Source organism: Erpetoichthys calabaricus, chromosome 10 (genome assembly GCF_900747795.2).
Source record: "Erpetoichthys calabaricus chromosome 10, fErpCal1.3, whole genome shotgun sequence".
In the NCBI taxonomy this organism is placed as follows: Eukaryota; Metazoa; Chordata; class Cladistia; order Polypteriformes; family Polypteridae; genus Erpetoichthys; species Erpetoichthys calabaricus.
Genome location: NC_041403.2, coordinates 117523688 through 117542096, shown reverse-complemented (window position 1 = coordinate 117542096; position 18409 = coordinate 117523688). Strand labels below are relative to the sequence as shown.

At 36.8% G+C, this 18409-nt stretch overlaps 1 protein-coding gene across 3 annotated transcripts in view; it reads right to left on the bottom strand.

Annotated features, from left to right (window-relative positions):
• osbpl2b (oxysterol binding protein-like 2b) overlaps positions 1-18409 on the bottom strand; it is a 43887-nt gene that overhangs the window by 7204 nt on the left and 18274 nt on the right. For 2 of the 3 annotated variants that reach the window (XM_028811787.2, XM_051932823.1), the window contains exons 6-10: positions 11510-11692; positions 11234-11341; positions 10711-10800; positions 6834-6957; positions 6474-6602 (exon numbers count right to left, since the gene is read on the bottom strand). In XM_028811787.2, coding sequence (XP_028667620.1) covers positions 6474-6602; positions 6834-6957; positions 10711-10800; positions 11234-11341; positions 11510-11692 — 634 coding nt within the window. Of the gene's footprint in view, positions 1-6465; positions 6603-6833; positions 6958-10710; positions 10801-11233; positions 11342-11509; positions 11693-18409 lie in introns of all 3 variants that reach the window. The other variant, XR_007936083.1, reaches the window with a different exon arrangement.

The following is an 18409-nucleotide window of genomic DNA, read 5'->3' as shown; positions in this document are numbered from 1 at the left end:
CAAAATTTTATTCAAATTTTTGATTCATAAAAGTAACCACCATTTGCTGATATAATAGCTAAGCACACATGTTGCATTCTTTCTATAAGGGAAATAAATATTGATCAGGAAGATCTTCCCAACTCTGTTGCAGAAGTTCCCACAAATCCCACCTACCTCTATGCCAGAAAAAAAATTGATCAGTCTTGAGGACTCGGACAGCATCTCTGTTATATATACAGTAAAACCATTTTACTGTCCCTCCCTTTCAAAGATCCAAGAGTACAGTGGGAAAAGGATCTCTCACTCAACATCTCGGAAAAGGAGTGGAAGGTAGCAAAGCACAGAATTCACTCTAGCTCCATATGCGCAAAGCAACTTAAAATTATATATCGAGCGCATCTCTCGTTTAAAATTGTCCAAAATGTTTTCAGGGCAAGATCCAACCTGCAAATGTTGTAATCATGGTGTACTTCCAGATTGGCTTAAAGTGGAGAAGGACAAACAAACTGTAATTGCTTTTACTACACTATTGGCACGTAGACTTATTTTCATCAACTGGAAGAATCCTAACCCACCTCTTTTAAGTAAGTGGGTAGTAACTGATGTTATATACTATTTGAAATTGGAAAAAATCAAATTCTCACTTAGAGGATCTGTACAAAACTTTTTCAAAACCTGGCAGGAACTATTCAATAACATTTTAAAATAAGCATTTTAATTGAGAAAGCAGATTCTCTCCCCCTTTTTTTTCCTTTGTTTTTATTTTTAATTATTTATTAATTTACTAGCTTAAAGTTTTACTCTGTTGGCCTAGCTCTCCAACTCATGGGTGGTGGTTGATTTGTTTTGAACCCAAGTTTTGTAAAACTTGACTTATTTGTATGGAATGTTATTTGTTATTAAAATCAATACAATCCAAAGTCTGGAGACTGTGTTGGCCAGTCCATGTTTTGAAGTGTATCTTCTTGTTGTTTTCTTTTAATGTAGTTCTGACATAACCTGGAGATATGTATTGGGTCATTGTCTTGCTGTAGGATGAACCCCTGACCTACTAGACAAAGACTAGAAGGTATTGCATGGTGCTGCAAATGCTGTGGTAACCCTTTTGATTCAGAATGCCAGTCACTTTGTGCAAGTCACCAACTCTGCCTCCAGCAAAAGAACTCCACACCATCACACTTCATCCTCCATGTCTGACAGTTGGTGTCACACACAGAGAAACCTTCCTTTTTCCAACTCGACAGTGTATAAACACCCTGCACGATGAACCGAAGATTTCAAATTTTGATCCATCGGTCCAGAAGACTTTCAATAAGGCTGCAGTCATCCACAGCCAGTATTTCCTGGCCCTATTTTGTCCTTTAAGGAAAAGCTTTTTTTACTACCATTCACACTGTCAAAGCTGCAGCACAAAGTCTCCTCTTCACAGTAGAGACTGAAATGTGCTTAGATTAATTTCTCCACACATTTCTCTTACAGATTGCCCTGTCTTTGCATTGTGTAATGCATGTTTACATTATTCATAATCACACAAAATAAATACAGTAATCCCTCCTCCATCGCGGGGGTTGCGTTCCAGACCTCCCCACGAAAGGTGAAAATCCGCGAAGTAGAAACCATATGTTTATATGGTTATTTTTATATTGTCATGCTTGGGTCACAGATTTGCACAGAAACACAGGAGGTTGTAGAGAGACAGGAACGTTACTCAAACACTGCAAACAAACATTTGTCTCTTTTTCAAAAGTTTAAACTGTGCTCCATGACAAGACAGAGATGACAGTTCTGTCTCACAATTAAAAGAATGCAAACATATCTTCCTCTTCAAAGGAGTGCGCGTCAGGAGCAGAGACTGTCAGAAAGAGAGAGGAAAGCAAACAAATCAATAGGGCTGTTTGGCTTTTAAGTATGCAAAGCACCGCGGCACAAAGCTGTTGAAGGTGGCAGCTCACACCCCCTCCGTCAGGAGCAGAGAAAGAGAGAGAGAGAGAGAGACAGAGAAAAACAAACAATCAAAAATCAATACGTGCCCTTCAAGCTTTTAAGTATGCGAAGCACCGTGCAGCATGTCGCTTCACGAAGCAGCTGCACAGAAGGTAGCAACGTGAAGATAATCTTTCAGCATTTTTAGACTAGCGTCCCTATCGTCTAGGTGTGCGAACAGCCCCCCTGCTCACACCCCCTACGTCAGGATCAGAGAAAGTCAGCGCAAGAGAGAGAGAGAGAGAAAAGTAAGTTGGGTAGCTTCTCAGCAATCTGCCAATAGCGTCCCTTGTATGAAATCAACTGGGCAAACCAACTGAGGAAGCATGTACCAGAAATTAAAAGACCCATTGTCCACAGAAATCCGCGAACCAGCAAAAAATCCGCAATATATATTTAAATATGCTTACATACAAAATCCGCGATAGAGTGAAGCCGGGAAAGGTGAAGCGCGATATAGCGAGGGATTACTGTAATTAAGTTTGAACTACTGTTTATGTATAGAAAAAATAACTAGTATATCATTTATATTTAGCACAAACTTTAAAATGATTATTCTATATTATTAAACAAGCAGCTATACCTTTCAGTGGGATGAAAGTTCAAGATTAAACCCAGCCATGATTATGAGAATGTTATCATTAAAAACTATTATTGTACTCATGATCACAATAATTATAATAATATAATAAGTATATTCATCAACAAGTTGAAGAAAACATTGATTAGAAGATCATCTAAATATCTTATTTGATTATACATTTTAAATCACTCTGAACATCTGAAACAAATGAACCCCAATGAATTCTTGATTGTACTGCTGATGTTTCCCCTTCTACTGAATAATAATTGCTCTACATGTTAATAAATGCATTGTTATTTTAACTTATACTGAAATGTGGCTAAACTTTTAATAATGTTTTAATTTGATTGATGCGCTGAGTACCATCATACTTCAGCTGATTAGGTCTTTGAAATGTGATTGTGAAAAATTATACTATGACAATGCTTTCTCCATGCATTCTGTAGTGGGGGCTATCTTGAAGTATGTGTATCTTGTCGCAACATCATTACAAATTTGTGAATGTTCAATTGCAAATTAACATAATAAAGAACAAATATAATTCGTCCGAGGACAGCAGAAGAGGATCATAAACATTCTGTCACTGACTATCAGTGTCTTATATGGTCGTAGGCTTATGACCGACATTTTATGGCACAATGGTGTTGCTGTGACCATGCAATTTCACACTATTTACAAATTTCAAACCTATGTGGCAAAAACAGATTAACTGCACAAGAGAATATCAGAAATGCTGCATTTATATTTGATGAGAATACTAAAGTACAGAAATGAACCATTTAAAATGAATACATGTGTAAAAATGTCAAGATAAAAGCAGACTTCAGAATAAAAATTAAACACTTCATTTTGCTTTTCAACATTTACTGGCAAGAGTGTTGTTAACAGAAAAGAGTTTTCTGCCCATAAATAAAACAAATTCATTTCTGAAAGATTAATTTTAACAAGATGTGGGGAAATGAGACTTGAAGCTATGGAACTATACTACAGTATAAGATACCTGCAACAAAGCAGGCACACCTATGGTTAAGGCTCTGAAGTAATGCCATTCTTCTTATTGATATGCCAAATATCACTTCATTTTTTGGACATATCCACAAAACCGCCATGCTTTACATGGCTGCATAAAATGGATAAGGGTTAATAAGAAAAGTCTTTCACTTGTTTTTACTTGTGACATTAGTGCTGGGAGGTATACCGGTTCATACCGAAAACTGTTTTTTATTTGTGTTATGATATGGATTTTTCTTATACCGCAATACCGGTTTAAATAGCCTAAACAACGTTCGGAACGTGGCGCAGCGGGAAACTGTTTAAGGGGGGATTTTTTTCACTGCTACACCGCTAAACACGCATGCAACGGAGTACATGCGTTAGTGGAGGTATTGAGCGGTGAAAATGGACAGAGAACATTCCGTAACAGAAGCTGTAGCAGACAATAAAGTTGAACATGATGACACAGAAGAACTTTTGCTGAAAAAAGGAGACACGTCTGTTGTCTGGAGATTTTGATTTTAAAAGGTCCGATGTGGACCAAACAACTATTTACTACAAATGCTGTTGAACTAAAGTTGTTGCTGGAGGTGGTAACACGAGCAATTTGCTGCACCACCTTAGCAGCAAACATGCTTAGGAGTACCATGAATGTATGGAACTAAGATTGGCACCCTCCATGTCCTCAGGTAAAACTGAAAAAGCTAGAGGACACTCGAGTCAGACGTCACTTGTAGACACGTTTGCTAGAGGACTGCCTACGACAAAAAAAGCAAGCGGTGGATCAAGATAACCAACACCATTACAATCCATTTAGCTAACGTATCAGTGGACAGAGATTGATAATATTAACAGAAAGTGCAGTTGGTTTACAAAAAATATTTACTCTTTATTCCTTTTATAAGACATGTTCAGTGCAATACAACTTTTAACAAGCACCTCTGGATATTTTACTAAGTCTAAATGCCACTTTAGATGGTTGAAAATATGTTGTCAAAATTATAGTTTTAAGTTGTTTGCAAAATTTGTTCAATAAAATGGTTCTAAATTTTGACTGCAACTGTAATGCAATGTGATTCCTTCTCTTCATTAGTGCCACCCCCTTGAAAACTATCACTTAATAGGGCCATACAAACCTGTATTAATACTTGTGTGCACATTAAAATATGTTTTTGTATTCTTAGCCAGTCTACTGCAGTAATTGCAATGGAAAATGTGGTTAACATCCACTCATGCATGGGGATAAAATACCGTTGAATACCGTGAAACTGGTATAATTTTGAAAAATACCGTGATACAGAATTTTGGTCATACCGCCCAGCCCTATGTGACATTTTTATATTTTAAACTAGGGGGCTCTGCCCCCTGCTCGCTTTGCTAGCCAACCCCCAGGTTTGGTTATCCGGATATACAATTTAAATAAATTGTTATTTTCATTTCATTCATTTTTCATTTCTTGATATTTGCCAGTAATAAAGCTGTAGTGAATGAGTTATTCCCCCCTCCCCTCCCCCGGGGCTGCTTGTGACATGCTGCGTTGTGGTCTTATATAAATTATGGAAAAAAATCAATGCCTCCCTACTCAATATTGTAGATTAATTTCTGCCCATAAACATTTTTCAAGGAATGATTAATGATTGTGAAATTTACATTTTTGGTGCAAGTTAAGTGTGCCGTACAAGTGCTAACTTGAGCTAGGCACAACTTATACAAAATAAGAATGTCCTTTTTCACTCCTTATTCTTCTTCATCTAAAGCTTTTACCATTTTCATGAGACATCGCTATACTGGACAAGCATCCTTCACTGTTGCCTGTTGGATATTTTCTCGACCTATAACCCTTTCTCCCTTGGATCCCCCTCACACAGTATATACACTTTCTCTTTGGTTATATTCTTCTCCTCTGTCCTGACACCTCCATATCAACGATTCTTCTTCCCACATTGTATACCTCTCTACTCATGACATGCCTGAACCACTTTAACATCTTTTCCCTGTATTTTCTTTGAGTTTCATCCAACTTTAACTGTACCTCTGATTCTCTCCTTCCTGATCTTATCAGCTCTTTTATTCCAGACATCCATCTCAACATTCTCATTTCTGTAGCATCCAGTTTCCTTTCATGCACCTTTTAAACTGCGCAGGTTTCTGAATCATAAAACAATGTTGGTCTGACCACTGTTTTATACACTTTGACATTCTGATTGTTACAGTTCTATCATGTTACAGGTATGCAGTGTAGTCAGCCATGTATATACAGTATTGCATTATTATTTTACATTTTGCTGCTTTATAATAGTGTAAACACTTTAGTGTTCAGTAGAGTGAGCCCATTATTTAAATTCTGGCAGACAGGGAAGGGGTTAACAATATTTGTTATGTTGTTTTTTTCCCCATTTACCATGCTCTGTTTAAATAAATAATATTTATGTAAATAAAACTTAGCAATCATAAGGCATGCAAACACTTCCTTAAAAAACAGTTTAAGAACAAACAAAAAAAATGTGTATAATGCTTTTACATTACCAGAGTAAGGCATCAATGTAAAGCATGTAAACCTACTTAATATTTTAAAGTGCAGCATGGTGGTGCAGTGTTTAGTACCACTTCCTCACAGTTCCTGAGTCTGAAGCTCAAACATGTTATGTGTAGTTTACATATTTACCCTGTTCTCCATTCATCCCAGTAGTTTTCTGTTTTGCAGTTCTTTTGCATTTGGAAAAATTTTGTCTATGCACAGTTGTGCCCTGTGAACTGCCATGTTGTTTTACTACAATATGACGTTTCAAAACTTGAATGAGTCAATTAATATTTCGCTATACAATAACAGTATGTAAAAAATAATTCAGAAGTAAACATATCCTAAATGTAATATTTAAATATGTAAAAAAAACTAAAAAATAAACTTTTACCACTTTATTTACTTTCTAACCTTTCCAGAGTCTGGTGGCCTAGAAGTTATCCTCCAAAGCAGCCTACTTCCAGGTACCACATGCACAGTTTCTTGAACTTCAGGCATGTCATCAGCCTCATCATTTTCAGATTTGTCAATTTCTTCATTCTAAAAATGAAACAAAACAAAATCCATGTTAACTAAAAGTACAAGTGCATTTTAATTAGGATATTTTACTATCAAAAATATTTTGATAGTAAAATGAATCAGAGGAAATGTAGTCATTATGCATAGTTTTTGCTACAGTCTGAGACTGCTTTGGAACTCCCTTTAGATCTAAGGTTCCAAAAGCACCACTAAATCATCAAACCATACATAACATAAATTTACTAAGTGTACCGTTTTAGTTTTCCGTGGTTCAACTCCCCTTTTCTCAGTCTTTTTGTAGGTGTCATAAGTGTTGGGGTCTATACTCCACATACATTCTGTCCACTTTCCATAGATAATGCAGAGCTTCTTCTTACTACAAAAAAATTGCATGATTTTATAATGTAAGTAAAGATTAAAGTAGTGTACTTACATATACCAAAAGTTCACATTTTCAGTCTATTTTGATTTCACTGTGTTACTACTGGAGTGGCATGGAAGCACAGTATTAGCTCTATTACTTTAGGGATCCAGCATCCCAATTTCAAATTCCACCCTGGATATTGTATGTGGGCTTTCCTCTGGGTATTCTGTACCTCCTCCCATATCTGAAAAGATGTTCAGGTTAAGGTAATTATCAATTCTAAACTGGCTATGTGTGTGTGTGTGTGTGTGTAAGAAAGAGGATCTGCCCAAGTGTGACTGGGCTCTGAAATGGACCAGTGCTCTTTCCATGGCAATTAAATTAACACAAGAAACACCAATGAAGGAAATGTTAATGAAAATGCTTGCACCATTACATTTGACAGACATTTAAAGACACACACAAAAACATGCATAATTACTGTTTATTACAGCAGACCTCACAGGTATGGAACGTTTTTAGCAGGTACCATACAAAGTTTTATGCCTAATTATTGCTATGTCCTGTACTATAGACTGTACACTGCAATTCTCAGATGTAGGCTTAGTAAAAATTCCAAAAATATAAAATATTTAACTATGAGTCCCCCAGACTCCAAAAACACTGTACTTTCCAATATTAGTTTAGTTTAGTTTATTTGCTTTTTTGCTACAAGTCCAATAACACACTTTCATTCTAAGAAATCAAGATAAAAGTCTCACTGTTTTAACATGAAGTGCACTTATTTGAGAAGTTGCTGAGAATGTCTGTATTCATTGCTAATAACTGTAACAACTGTGAAATTAAATCTCTACTTTTCTTCTATTGTGCCCTCCACAATATTTGGGACAAAGACACACTTTTCCTTTATTTATTCCTCTATTCTACAGTTAAAAATGACAAATCAAACAGTTTAGACGAGATTAAAGTGCATATTACAAACTTTAATTTAAATTGCATACATTTCAGTCTGTAAGTACTTGGATGTGTTTCATTCTTTCATTAGCGCAGGCATAAGACACCTAGGTTTGCTTCTACCCTTTGGAATCTGTAGTTGCCATTGTTAATCATGACGACAAGAGCTTTGGCAATGAAACATTAAAGAAGCAATTATGTGACTGAAAAACAAGAATAAAACCATTAGAGACATTGGTAAACACTTAGGATTACCTAAATCAACTGTCTGGAATATCATTAAGAAGAAAGGACACACTGGTGAGCTCAGTAATTGCAAAGGGACTTGCAGGCCAAGGAATGCCTCCACTGCTAATGACAGAAGAATCCTCACTATGGTAAAGAAAAAGTCCAAACATCTGTCCAACAGATCAGAAACAGTCTTCAAGACGCACATGTGTATGTGTTAGAGACTACAATCCGCCAAAGACTTCAAGAACAAAAATACAACCAGTTAGCCACAAAGACAGGATGGCCAGATTACAGTTTGCAAAAATCTATTTAAAAGAGCTTGCAGAATTTTAGAAAAAGGTCTTGTAGACAGATGAGACAAAGATGAACCTGTATGTGAGTAATGGTAAGACAGGAGTGTGAAGATGAAAGGGAACTGCCCAAGATCCAAGGCATACAATCTCATCTATTGAACAAAGTAGTGGGGATGTTATGGCTTGGACATGTATGGCTGCTACAGGTACTCGCACACTTGTCTTCATTGATAATGGAACTGCCGACGGCAGTTGTACAATGAATTATGAAGTGCATAGTAACATATTATCTGCTCAAGTTCCACTAAATACCTTCAAACTCATTGGACTGTGCTTCACCCTAAAACAAGATAATAATCTCAAACATACTGCAAAGGCAGCACAGGAGTTTTTCAATGCTAAAAAATGGAAAATCCTTGAATAGCAAAGCCAGTCACCCAATTTAAATTCCAACTGAACATACCTTCCATATGCTGAGAAGACTTGAGGGGACAAGACCCTGTCACAAGTATGAGCTGAAGATGGCTGCATTACGAGGATTGGCAGGGCATCACCAGAGTTACACTCCACATCTGGTGATGTCTATGAATCTCAGACTTCAAGCAATCATTGTATGGAAGAGATATGCAACAAAGTACTAAATATGACTGCTTTAATATACCAACCATGACATGCCCCAAACATATGGTACCCTAAAATGGGGGGACCATGTAGAATAAGTGTTGTAATTTCTACATGGTGTAACTGAAATGTATGCAAATACCCTTAAATTCAAGTCTGCAATGCATGCTTTAATTTTGTCTGAATTTGTTGAGGGATAAATCAAAGAAAAACTTATCTTTGTCCCATTTATTATGGAGGGCAATGTATATACACACTTATACATAAATACACATTCTAGCTTACACACATATACTGTACATTAGATGTGTTTTTTTCATCCCGGTATATCAAAATTACACTTTTTGTTTTTGTTGTATGTGATTTTATGTTAATATAAGAAAGACAGAGCCAATCAGCTCAGCTAGCACAGGAAGGAATTCTGTCACGGTGTGTGGAAGATAAGGGAATGTACTACAGAGTAGCAAGATGGTGTGGTGTAAATGACTCAGAAGCATGTTATTTGTTATGTAGATGTCACCATTACTATAGACAGTCAGTTGTGTTTACAGAATGACTAAAGTAAATTACTCTATGTTACTTGAATTAGGATATTAATATGCTGATGCCTTGATGTTATAATTCAATGGATATGTCAGTGAGACTCAGTGTATACTGTGAAATTTGTGTGTTTGGATACAGCTTGAGTTCATTAGTAAAAATAAAGAAGAAAAATAAAGCAGGGCCCCTCTTTGATATTCTATGATTCTTTTCAAATAAGAAAACCTTTCCAGAAATATTCTACCCTATATTCTGGCTGACATTCTGTCTGAAACTGAGCAGCCTGATTTGGCAAGAGTCAAGAGTGACTTTTCGATTCATTACTATTCTCTGTAATTAATGCAAGTTAGGCTGGTCTCAGAAATCTATAATGAATTGAAGGGTAAAAGCCATTATTAGTCCTGAAGTGTGGTGCTTTATACTCCTGCTCCACTTACCAGAGTTTAAGTGAGAAAAAAACATAATCAACTGGGTGAAGTAGACTCTTTGTCCGTCTTCCAGACGACAGGATGTGGAAAATATTCTTAGCTAGTTTAAGTTTAATTACAATTTCATATACAGTTTTCACTAACATATGTAGATGACTATTTTAGCAAATAAATAACTGCCACACCAGGCCTTAATAAAATTGGTTAAGTAAAATATCTAATGTATATTTGCATCTTTTGAAGACATCCCAAGTTTTCTGATATGCCAAAATGAGAAGTGCTAATTATTCCTCCCAATTATTAAAGTCAAACACTTCTCTATGCTATCCTCAGCCTAACTTGCATTCCTTTGGCATGTTGGAGGGAATAGCAGTAACTGAAGAATGAGTGAAGGTGCAAAGTCCACATATAGTACCTTGACAGGGATTTAAAACCAGGTCTCTCCATCTACAAGATAACAACACAAACCTGTACGACACCATGTCAAGCAGTACTTTTGTTCATTAGCCTTTTTTCTTACCCTCTTGTGATACGGCTGGTACAGCAAAACTTTCTAGCTAGTGCAAAAGTATCTAGAATTTATTGTTTAACATTTAATGAATACAACTTTCAAAACATAAGGCGGAAAAGTTTTTATTTGAGGGAGTACATCACCTTGCATTTATACTTCTGTGTGTGGAACTATAAACATCACCTACTTTTTGTCCTGTATGTATCCCTCCACTTTGTGCAGTTCTTTTCCAAACAGTCCACAAGGTTTGAAGTACAAAATACACTTCTCTCCAGTACTGAAAATGTAAAAAAAAAAAAATTGTACTAAATATTCATAAATTCATATACTAACAGGGTTGTAAAAACATGCTTTTTCTATGATCAGAAACAGTCTTGTACTACCAAAGCTCTGCTCTCATTACAAAAATGTATCTTAGGATTGCACTTGCAAGATCAGATTTGTGAGCTTAAACCATCTCATATTTCATAAAAACACATGCAAAAAGTGAACATCTGGGCTCATAGCATTTAAAAGGTCATAGGACCAAAAATTGAGTGCCTGCCATTACTGATACATTTATTTTAAGGCTAAAACAATTAAATAATTCCTGGCACATGTAGCTGTCCTCTAGTGAGAGGACAGTCAGATCTTTAAGGTAGCCATTCATGAAATATTTGTCAAAAAATGTTAAAGAAAACACATATCTGAGTATTAATATATTCAATTACCTGTGATTAACTATTTCAACTGTCCCATATTGTTCAATCCAAAGTTTTCCTAAAATAACATTATGTACACAACAAGAAGGATTTGTCCATGTGTAGGCTTCTTTATGTCTAGACAAAAAAAAAATAAAAAACAAACATAACTGTGTGTATACAATAAATAGAGGTTGTAACAATAAAAAATAGATTCTCCAGAAATGTAATAGTTTTATTAGTATTTATTCTTTGAATATATTCATTGTAAATGGCCAGAGTTTGAACTGTTAAAGAATAACTTACTGGGGCAGTTCTAGTGTATTTGTTCCCTTTGGCTCTGCTTCTACACTCTTCCCCCAGAACTTGAGTTTTGGATAGATTGACCCATGGAAAATAAAGTCCTTATTTTGACCTTCAGAATAAAAAGCACTAATGGGAGGGTGGTGACTGACTTGCTCAGATATAAGCCGAAAACCTAGGTCTTCGCTGAAAGAAGAATACAAAAGACATTAAAAATTAAATAAGTCAACTGGACGTAATATCTGCATCAACACATGAATAATACAGCATCTGTATAAGATATATTTATATATTCACTGTAATAAACTATTGTTGCTGATAAGATTCTTAGATATTTGTAATGCATTGACAATTCTGTAATATTTTAATTTAAAAGAATAACTGTCTGATATACAATAATTATTTAAAATGATTCACATTAGAAACAAGTGCATCTTCATTCATAGACACAAAAGGAACAGTAATGGCATGGGAGGCTTGTGTTCAGTCACCCTCAAAGATAGCAAGCATAAAACTGGAATAAGATATGGGAAAGCTGCCTCGAAAATAAGAAGCTGGCTTTACAGGAACACGCTCAAGAGAGAGATAGTGCTGGTGAAGAAATGTTCACACATGTGCGAATACTGAGGAAAGTAGCTGAAAGTGCATGTAGGGCAAGATATAGAAAATCCATCCATCCATTTTCCAACCCGCTGAATCCGAACACAGGGTCACGGGGGTCTGCTGGAGCCAATCCCAGCCAACACAGGGCACAAGGCAGGAACCAATCCTGGGCAGGGTGCCAACCCACCGCAGGATATAGAAAATATTTTTTAATTTTTATATTACCTGTCTATGACAGGTAGCGTAGCTTTGTAATGTTTGGGACAAAGTAACATTTTTTCTTGATTTACCCCTATGTTCTACAGTATAAAATTACAAATCAAACAATTCAGACAAGATTAAAGTGCACAATGAAGACTTTAATTAAAGGGTATTTGCATAGATTTGACTTGAGAATGATACCTTTGCAGAAAGGACTCAATGCTTTGCTTGATTTGAAAATACTACTTAGTGTAACTCTGAAGCGTGGCAGCAAGCACTTTTACAGTTCAAATGTCATGGGTTCAGTTACCATATCCGGACACTATCTGTACATTCTACCTATGTTGATTTTCTGGGCAGTGTTCTTCCAGTTTCAACTTGCTTGAATACTCACTTGAATTTTCACATGAGAAGCCTGTTGATCAAATGTCACTGAGCAAATTTTCACGAAGGACCACACTTCGATCAAATGTATTTGTACTGTATCACAGAGTCAAGCTGCTCCTCAAAGTTTCATGTTGAGAATCTTGTTTCCCTTCCCCAATCAAATGACAGTGAATCGCACCACATTAACCTTTACAAGGGATCACTCTTCAACTGAATGTATTTGTATCGCACCACACCACGCTGCTCCTTCCAGTTTCATGTGAAGATCCCAAGAGGAAATTACACTGAATCACACCATGCAAACTTTCACAAGGAGCCACTCCTCAATGTCACTAAAGCATTCCTCTGCTTGCAATTTCGCCTGGGGTACCCCACCCCCATCGATCGTATTTCACTGTATTACTCTACTTGTATCGCTGTATTAACGTAGGTTGATGCAAGCTCTTGGATGAAGCAAGTGTGACTGGAAACAATGGCCGTTTCAGGCAAAATACAGTGAATACTGAATGAGTCTCATGTACTCACAATGGAACAACAGTCACCCAGAACCCCAAAAGTGTCTGACAAATGCTGGTTTAGGTGTATGTGGTGTGTGTGCATAACTAGATTTGGAGGGGCCCTGTCCAAGATTGTTTTTCCTGCCCTGCACCCAGGGCCGCCAGGGAAGCCACATAACTCAGCACTGAAAAAAGCTGCTATAATAATGAATGCATATACTTAGTATACTTCTAATGTGAAATGAAAGGAAAAAAAAAGCAACAACAAAAAAAAAAAGAATGAATATACACTAAACTTTTTTCGGAGAACTGCCACAGAAGTCAGGAGAAGATGAGTGAATTGCAGCACAAAAACTCCAATCTATTGTACATATTGCAAGGATTATCTGTGTCTAGTGGTAAACAAATTATTTCTGGAATGGCATGAAAAATAATTTTGAAAGTAAAAGGTTTGGATAAATACATAATTATATGTACACTAGTCATTTAGCCCGTTACAATAACGGGCGCTAGAACAGTAGTGCATAAACATTAGTAGGAACAGTCTATATTAAATGGCAAGGGACTTTGACCTCATTCTTTTTGTTGGTCGTATTTTTCTTTCTTTCAGCCTCTCTTTTGTTGATGTTTACTTGCTGAGCTGACCGTTCTTCGTGGGCTGTCGCCGTGTATTGTGTGTCTTTAATTTTCTGTGACAGTAATACTGTCTTGTACGGCTCTATTCAATAAGGGCATGAACAAAAAGGCGAGCTTCAAAAGGGCAACCTCAATTTAGAGCGGCGAATAAAAGCATTCGTAGATAATTTAGTTCAAATGGCTCTGGAATATGTGAAGAGCAACAAAGGTGCAGATCTTTATTTACGCGCGCCTTTATTCGCTGCGCCCAATTGAGGTCGCCCTTTTGAGGCTCGCCTTTTTGTGCACGCCCTTATTGAAGGATACCGTCTTGTACGTCCGCTGGCTTGTACGTCTGTAATATACCTTTAATTTTCTCTGGCGGTAATACAGGCGTGCGCGTCGGTAATATGCCTTTAATCTCCTCTGACAGTAATACTGGCTGGTATGTGGCTGTAATATGCGTCACTGTATTGTGTACCTTTAATTTCCTCTCGCAGTAATACTGGTTTGTATTTTCGTAAAACGCCTCTAACTTTCTCTGACAGTAATATCGCGCATCGCACCATGCCCCGCGCATGCGCACTTCACCAGAAGACACCCACACACGGACACTTGGACGCACATAGGGATTTTATATATATATATATATATAGATAGTTACAAGCTGTTTTACTTGTTGCTTCAGAGTGATAACATAGTGCCTGTGTGTGTGTGTTTATGTGAAAATATATTTCTTTTTCTAAAAAATAAAAACAAATATATAACTGCAACTGCAACACTTGTTTTGAGAGATTGTTTAGGTGCAAGAGGCTAAATGTTTCCAAAATGGGGACACAATGTTTCCAACATGGGGACACTTTGTGCCAAATAGTGAAACTTTGCTATGGTATGGGATATGACATCCAAGCTTGGTACAAAGATGGCTGACAGATTCAGGCACAAAAGAAAATGGATTCCCTAAAGCATCGATATTTTTTTTGGTTTTACTTAGCTGATATTGAATTAAACAAAGGTTTTTAATCATATAAATCTTTCTATTATAAAAGAAAATCTTGGGACAAGACTATTGCCAAGAGATTTTTTCAAGTCCCACCCTCCTCTCAACCATTTTCAAACACGCGCACGGTCCTCTCACCTCTCATTCGTGTGAATGCTTTTGTCAGACACAGTTAGAACATTAGAACACTCTAGACGAGAACAGGCCATTCAGCCCAACAAAGCTCGCCAGTCCTATCCACTTATTTCTTCCAAGAAAACATCAAGTCGAGTTTTGAAAGACCCTAACGTCTTACTGTCTACCACACTACTTGGTAGCTTACTCCAAGTTTCTATCGTTCTTTGTGTAAAGAAAAACTTCCTAATGTTTGTGCGAAATTTACCCTTAAGTTTCCAACTGTGTCCCAGTGTTCTTGATGAACTCATTTTAAAATAAAAGTCTCAATCCACTGCACTAATTCCCTTCATAATTTTAAACACTTCAGTCATGTCACCTCTTAATCTTCTTTTGCTTAAACTATAAAGGCTCAGCTCTTTTAATCTTTCCTCATAATTCAACCCCTGTAGCCCTGGAATCAGCCTAGTCGCTCTTCTCTGGACCTTTTCTAGTGCTGCGATGTCCTTTTTGTAGCCTGGAGACCAAAACTGCACACAGTACTCAAGATGAAGCCTCACCAGTGCATTATAAAGGTTGAGCATAACCTCCTTGGACTTGTACTCCACACATCGTGCTATATATCCTAACATTCTGTTAGCCTTCTTAATGGCTTCTGAACACTGTCGGGAAGTCGATAGCTTAGAGTCCACTATGACTCCTAAATCCTTCTCATAAGGTGTACTTTCGATTTTCCAACCGCCCATTGTGTATTCAAACCTAACATTTTTACTTCCAATGTGTAATACATTACATTTACTGACATTAAATTTCATCTGCCACAAATCTGCCCAAGCCTGTATGCTATCCAAGTCCTTCTGTAATGATATAACGGATTCCAAATTATCTGCTAATCCACCTATCTTGGTATCATCTGCAAACTTAACCAGCTTGTTACTTATATTCCTATCTAAATCATTTATATATATTAAAAATAGCAGCGGCCCAGGCACTGACCCCTGTGGAACACCACTCTTAACATCGGCCAGTTCTGATGAGGTTCCTCGCACCATCACCCTCTGCTTCCTTTGTCTGAGCCAATTCTGCACCCATCTACAAACATCACCCTGAACTCCCACCTCTTTTAATTTGATGCCCAACCTCTTATGTGGCACCTTATCAAATGCTTTCTGAAAGTCCAGATAAATAATATCATAAGCTCCACTTTGATCGTATCCTTTTGTTGCCTCCTCATAGAATTCCAGCATGTTAGTAAAACACGACCTCCCTCTTCTGAACCCATGCTGACTGCTTAGAATAACTCCTGTCCTTGCCAGGTGTTGCTCGATCTTATCCTTAATAATTCCTTCCATTAATTTTCTTGTGATGCATGTTAAACTTACTGGCCTATAGTTGCTTGGATCTGCCTTGTCATCCTTTTTATATAATGGGATGATATTTGCCATTTTCCAGTCCTTCGGAATCTCTCCAGTGCGCAGTGACTTCCTAAAAATATGCGTCAAGGGTTTATATATGTACTCACTAGCCTCCTTAAGAACACGAGGATAAATATTATCTGGTCCTGGTGATTTGTTCGATTTCAGCTTATTTAATCTGAGCAGTACTTCTCCCTCTACAATTTCCAAATCCCTCAGTACCTCCTTAGTAGTCGCGTTTACCTCTGGGAGGTTATCCACTTGCTCACTTGTAAACACTTCAGAAAAATGTAAGTTTAAGGCATCCGCTATTTCAGTCTGTATCTTAATTCTCCTTTACTATTCCTGATGCACTTAACCTCCTCCTTGACTGTTCTTTTACTACTAAAATACTGAAAGAATCTCTTAGGGTCTTCTTTCACCTTATCTGCTATATTCCTCTCCAACTGTCTTTTAGCCTTCCTGATATCCTTCTTAATGGTTGCCCTCATATTCTCATACGCTCTACAATTCACTTTGCAGTCATTAGTCTTATATGCCTTATAAAGCAGTTTTTTCCTTTGCAACTTCTTTTTTAAATCTTTATCAATCCACCGTGGAGTTTTTTTTAGTTTCCTATTAATTCCAAATTTAGGTATGTATCTGTCCTGCATTACATGTAAAACATTTTTAAACCTGTTCCACTGCTCCTCGACTGTCTCCACACTTAAAAGCTTATCCCAGTGTATCCTACTTAGACTTTGTTGCATCTGCTCAAAATTAGCCCTACCAAAGTTCAACTTAACAATTTTAGTCTTTGCATCAGCACTCTTACAAAACACTGAGAATTGTATTACATTATGGTCACTTGACCGTAGTGGTTCAATCACCTCTACATCCTCAATTCTATCCTGATTATTACAAAATACTAAATCCAGACAGGCTTCACCCCGTGTTGGTGCTTTAACATGCTGTGTTAAAAAACAGTCATTGATTACTTCTAAAAACTCCTACTCTTGTACTCCGCCATCTGTAAGGTTATCCCAGTTAATATTTGGATAATTAAAGTCCCCCATGACTATAATATCTCCCTGTAAACTTGCCTTTTTGATATTACTAAAAAGATGTGTGTTGAAATTACTGTCTGAATTGGGTGGTCTATAACACACTCCTAAAATAAGACCTCTTTCCCTAATATTTTCCAGGCAAAGCCACATGTCCTCACTACGATGGGGCTCATCATCCAACTGAAGAAGACTTACATTTAAATCCTGCTTGGCATAATCCTTGTGTATCCCTCTATGTTACACTCATCCCCATCTTTGTTATTTAGCCAGGTTTCTGTTGTTATTTAGCCAGGTTTCTGTTCCTGTGCTCTCAGCTCTTATGAGTTTTTACGTTTTCCTCACTTTAAGTTCCCAATAAAAGAAGACTTATTATGTCCAAAACTTATTGAAGAATTTCATCCCGAAGGGTTATCAACAGAAGAAATGAGTACATGGGCAATCCTAGCACAGAGAAACGATGAAGTCAAACGAATTAACACGAAAATCGATTACACTGCAATGACATGGAAAATTTTAACAGGTGACAAGAAAGGTAATGTACATCTTCCATGGATAACATTAGATACCAAAGGAGATCTTGATATGCCATTCGTATTAGAGCATTTACAGGTTCCCGTTACAATAGCTTTTGCTATGACAATTAACAAATCACAGGGACAAACATTCGAAAAAGTCAGTTTATTTACTAGAGAGAAAGAAACGATATTGACTCATGGGCAGTTATATGTTGCGTTGTCACGTTGCAAGTCCAAACATAGAATCAAAATTCAATGCAATATTGACAAAAAGTTAATTCCGAAAGTTATACTTTTACTGTAAAACTTCAGTAAAAACAAGTTTAAAAAGTATCTGCGTATTAATTTCAAAGCCAAACAGAACAAAAACATATAACCCAACTAATACCTCTAACGCAACATGAAACATAATTTTCTTTCAATTCATTACGTTTTACTATTTTTTACTATGGTCAATTACTCGCTGTAATGTAAAATAGTTAGTTCCATTATGCATATGTAACAATTTCC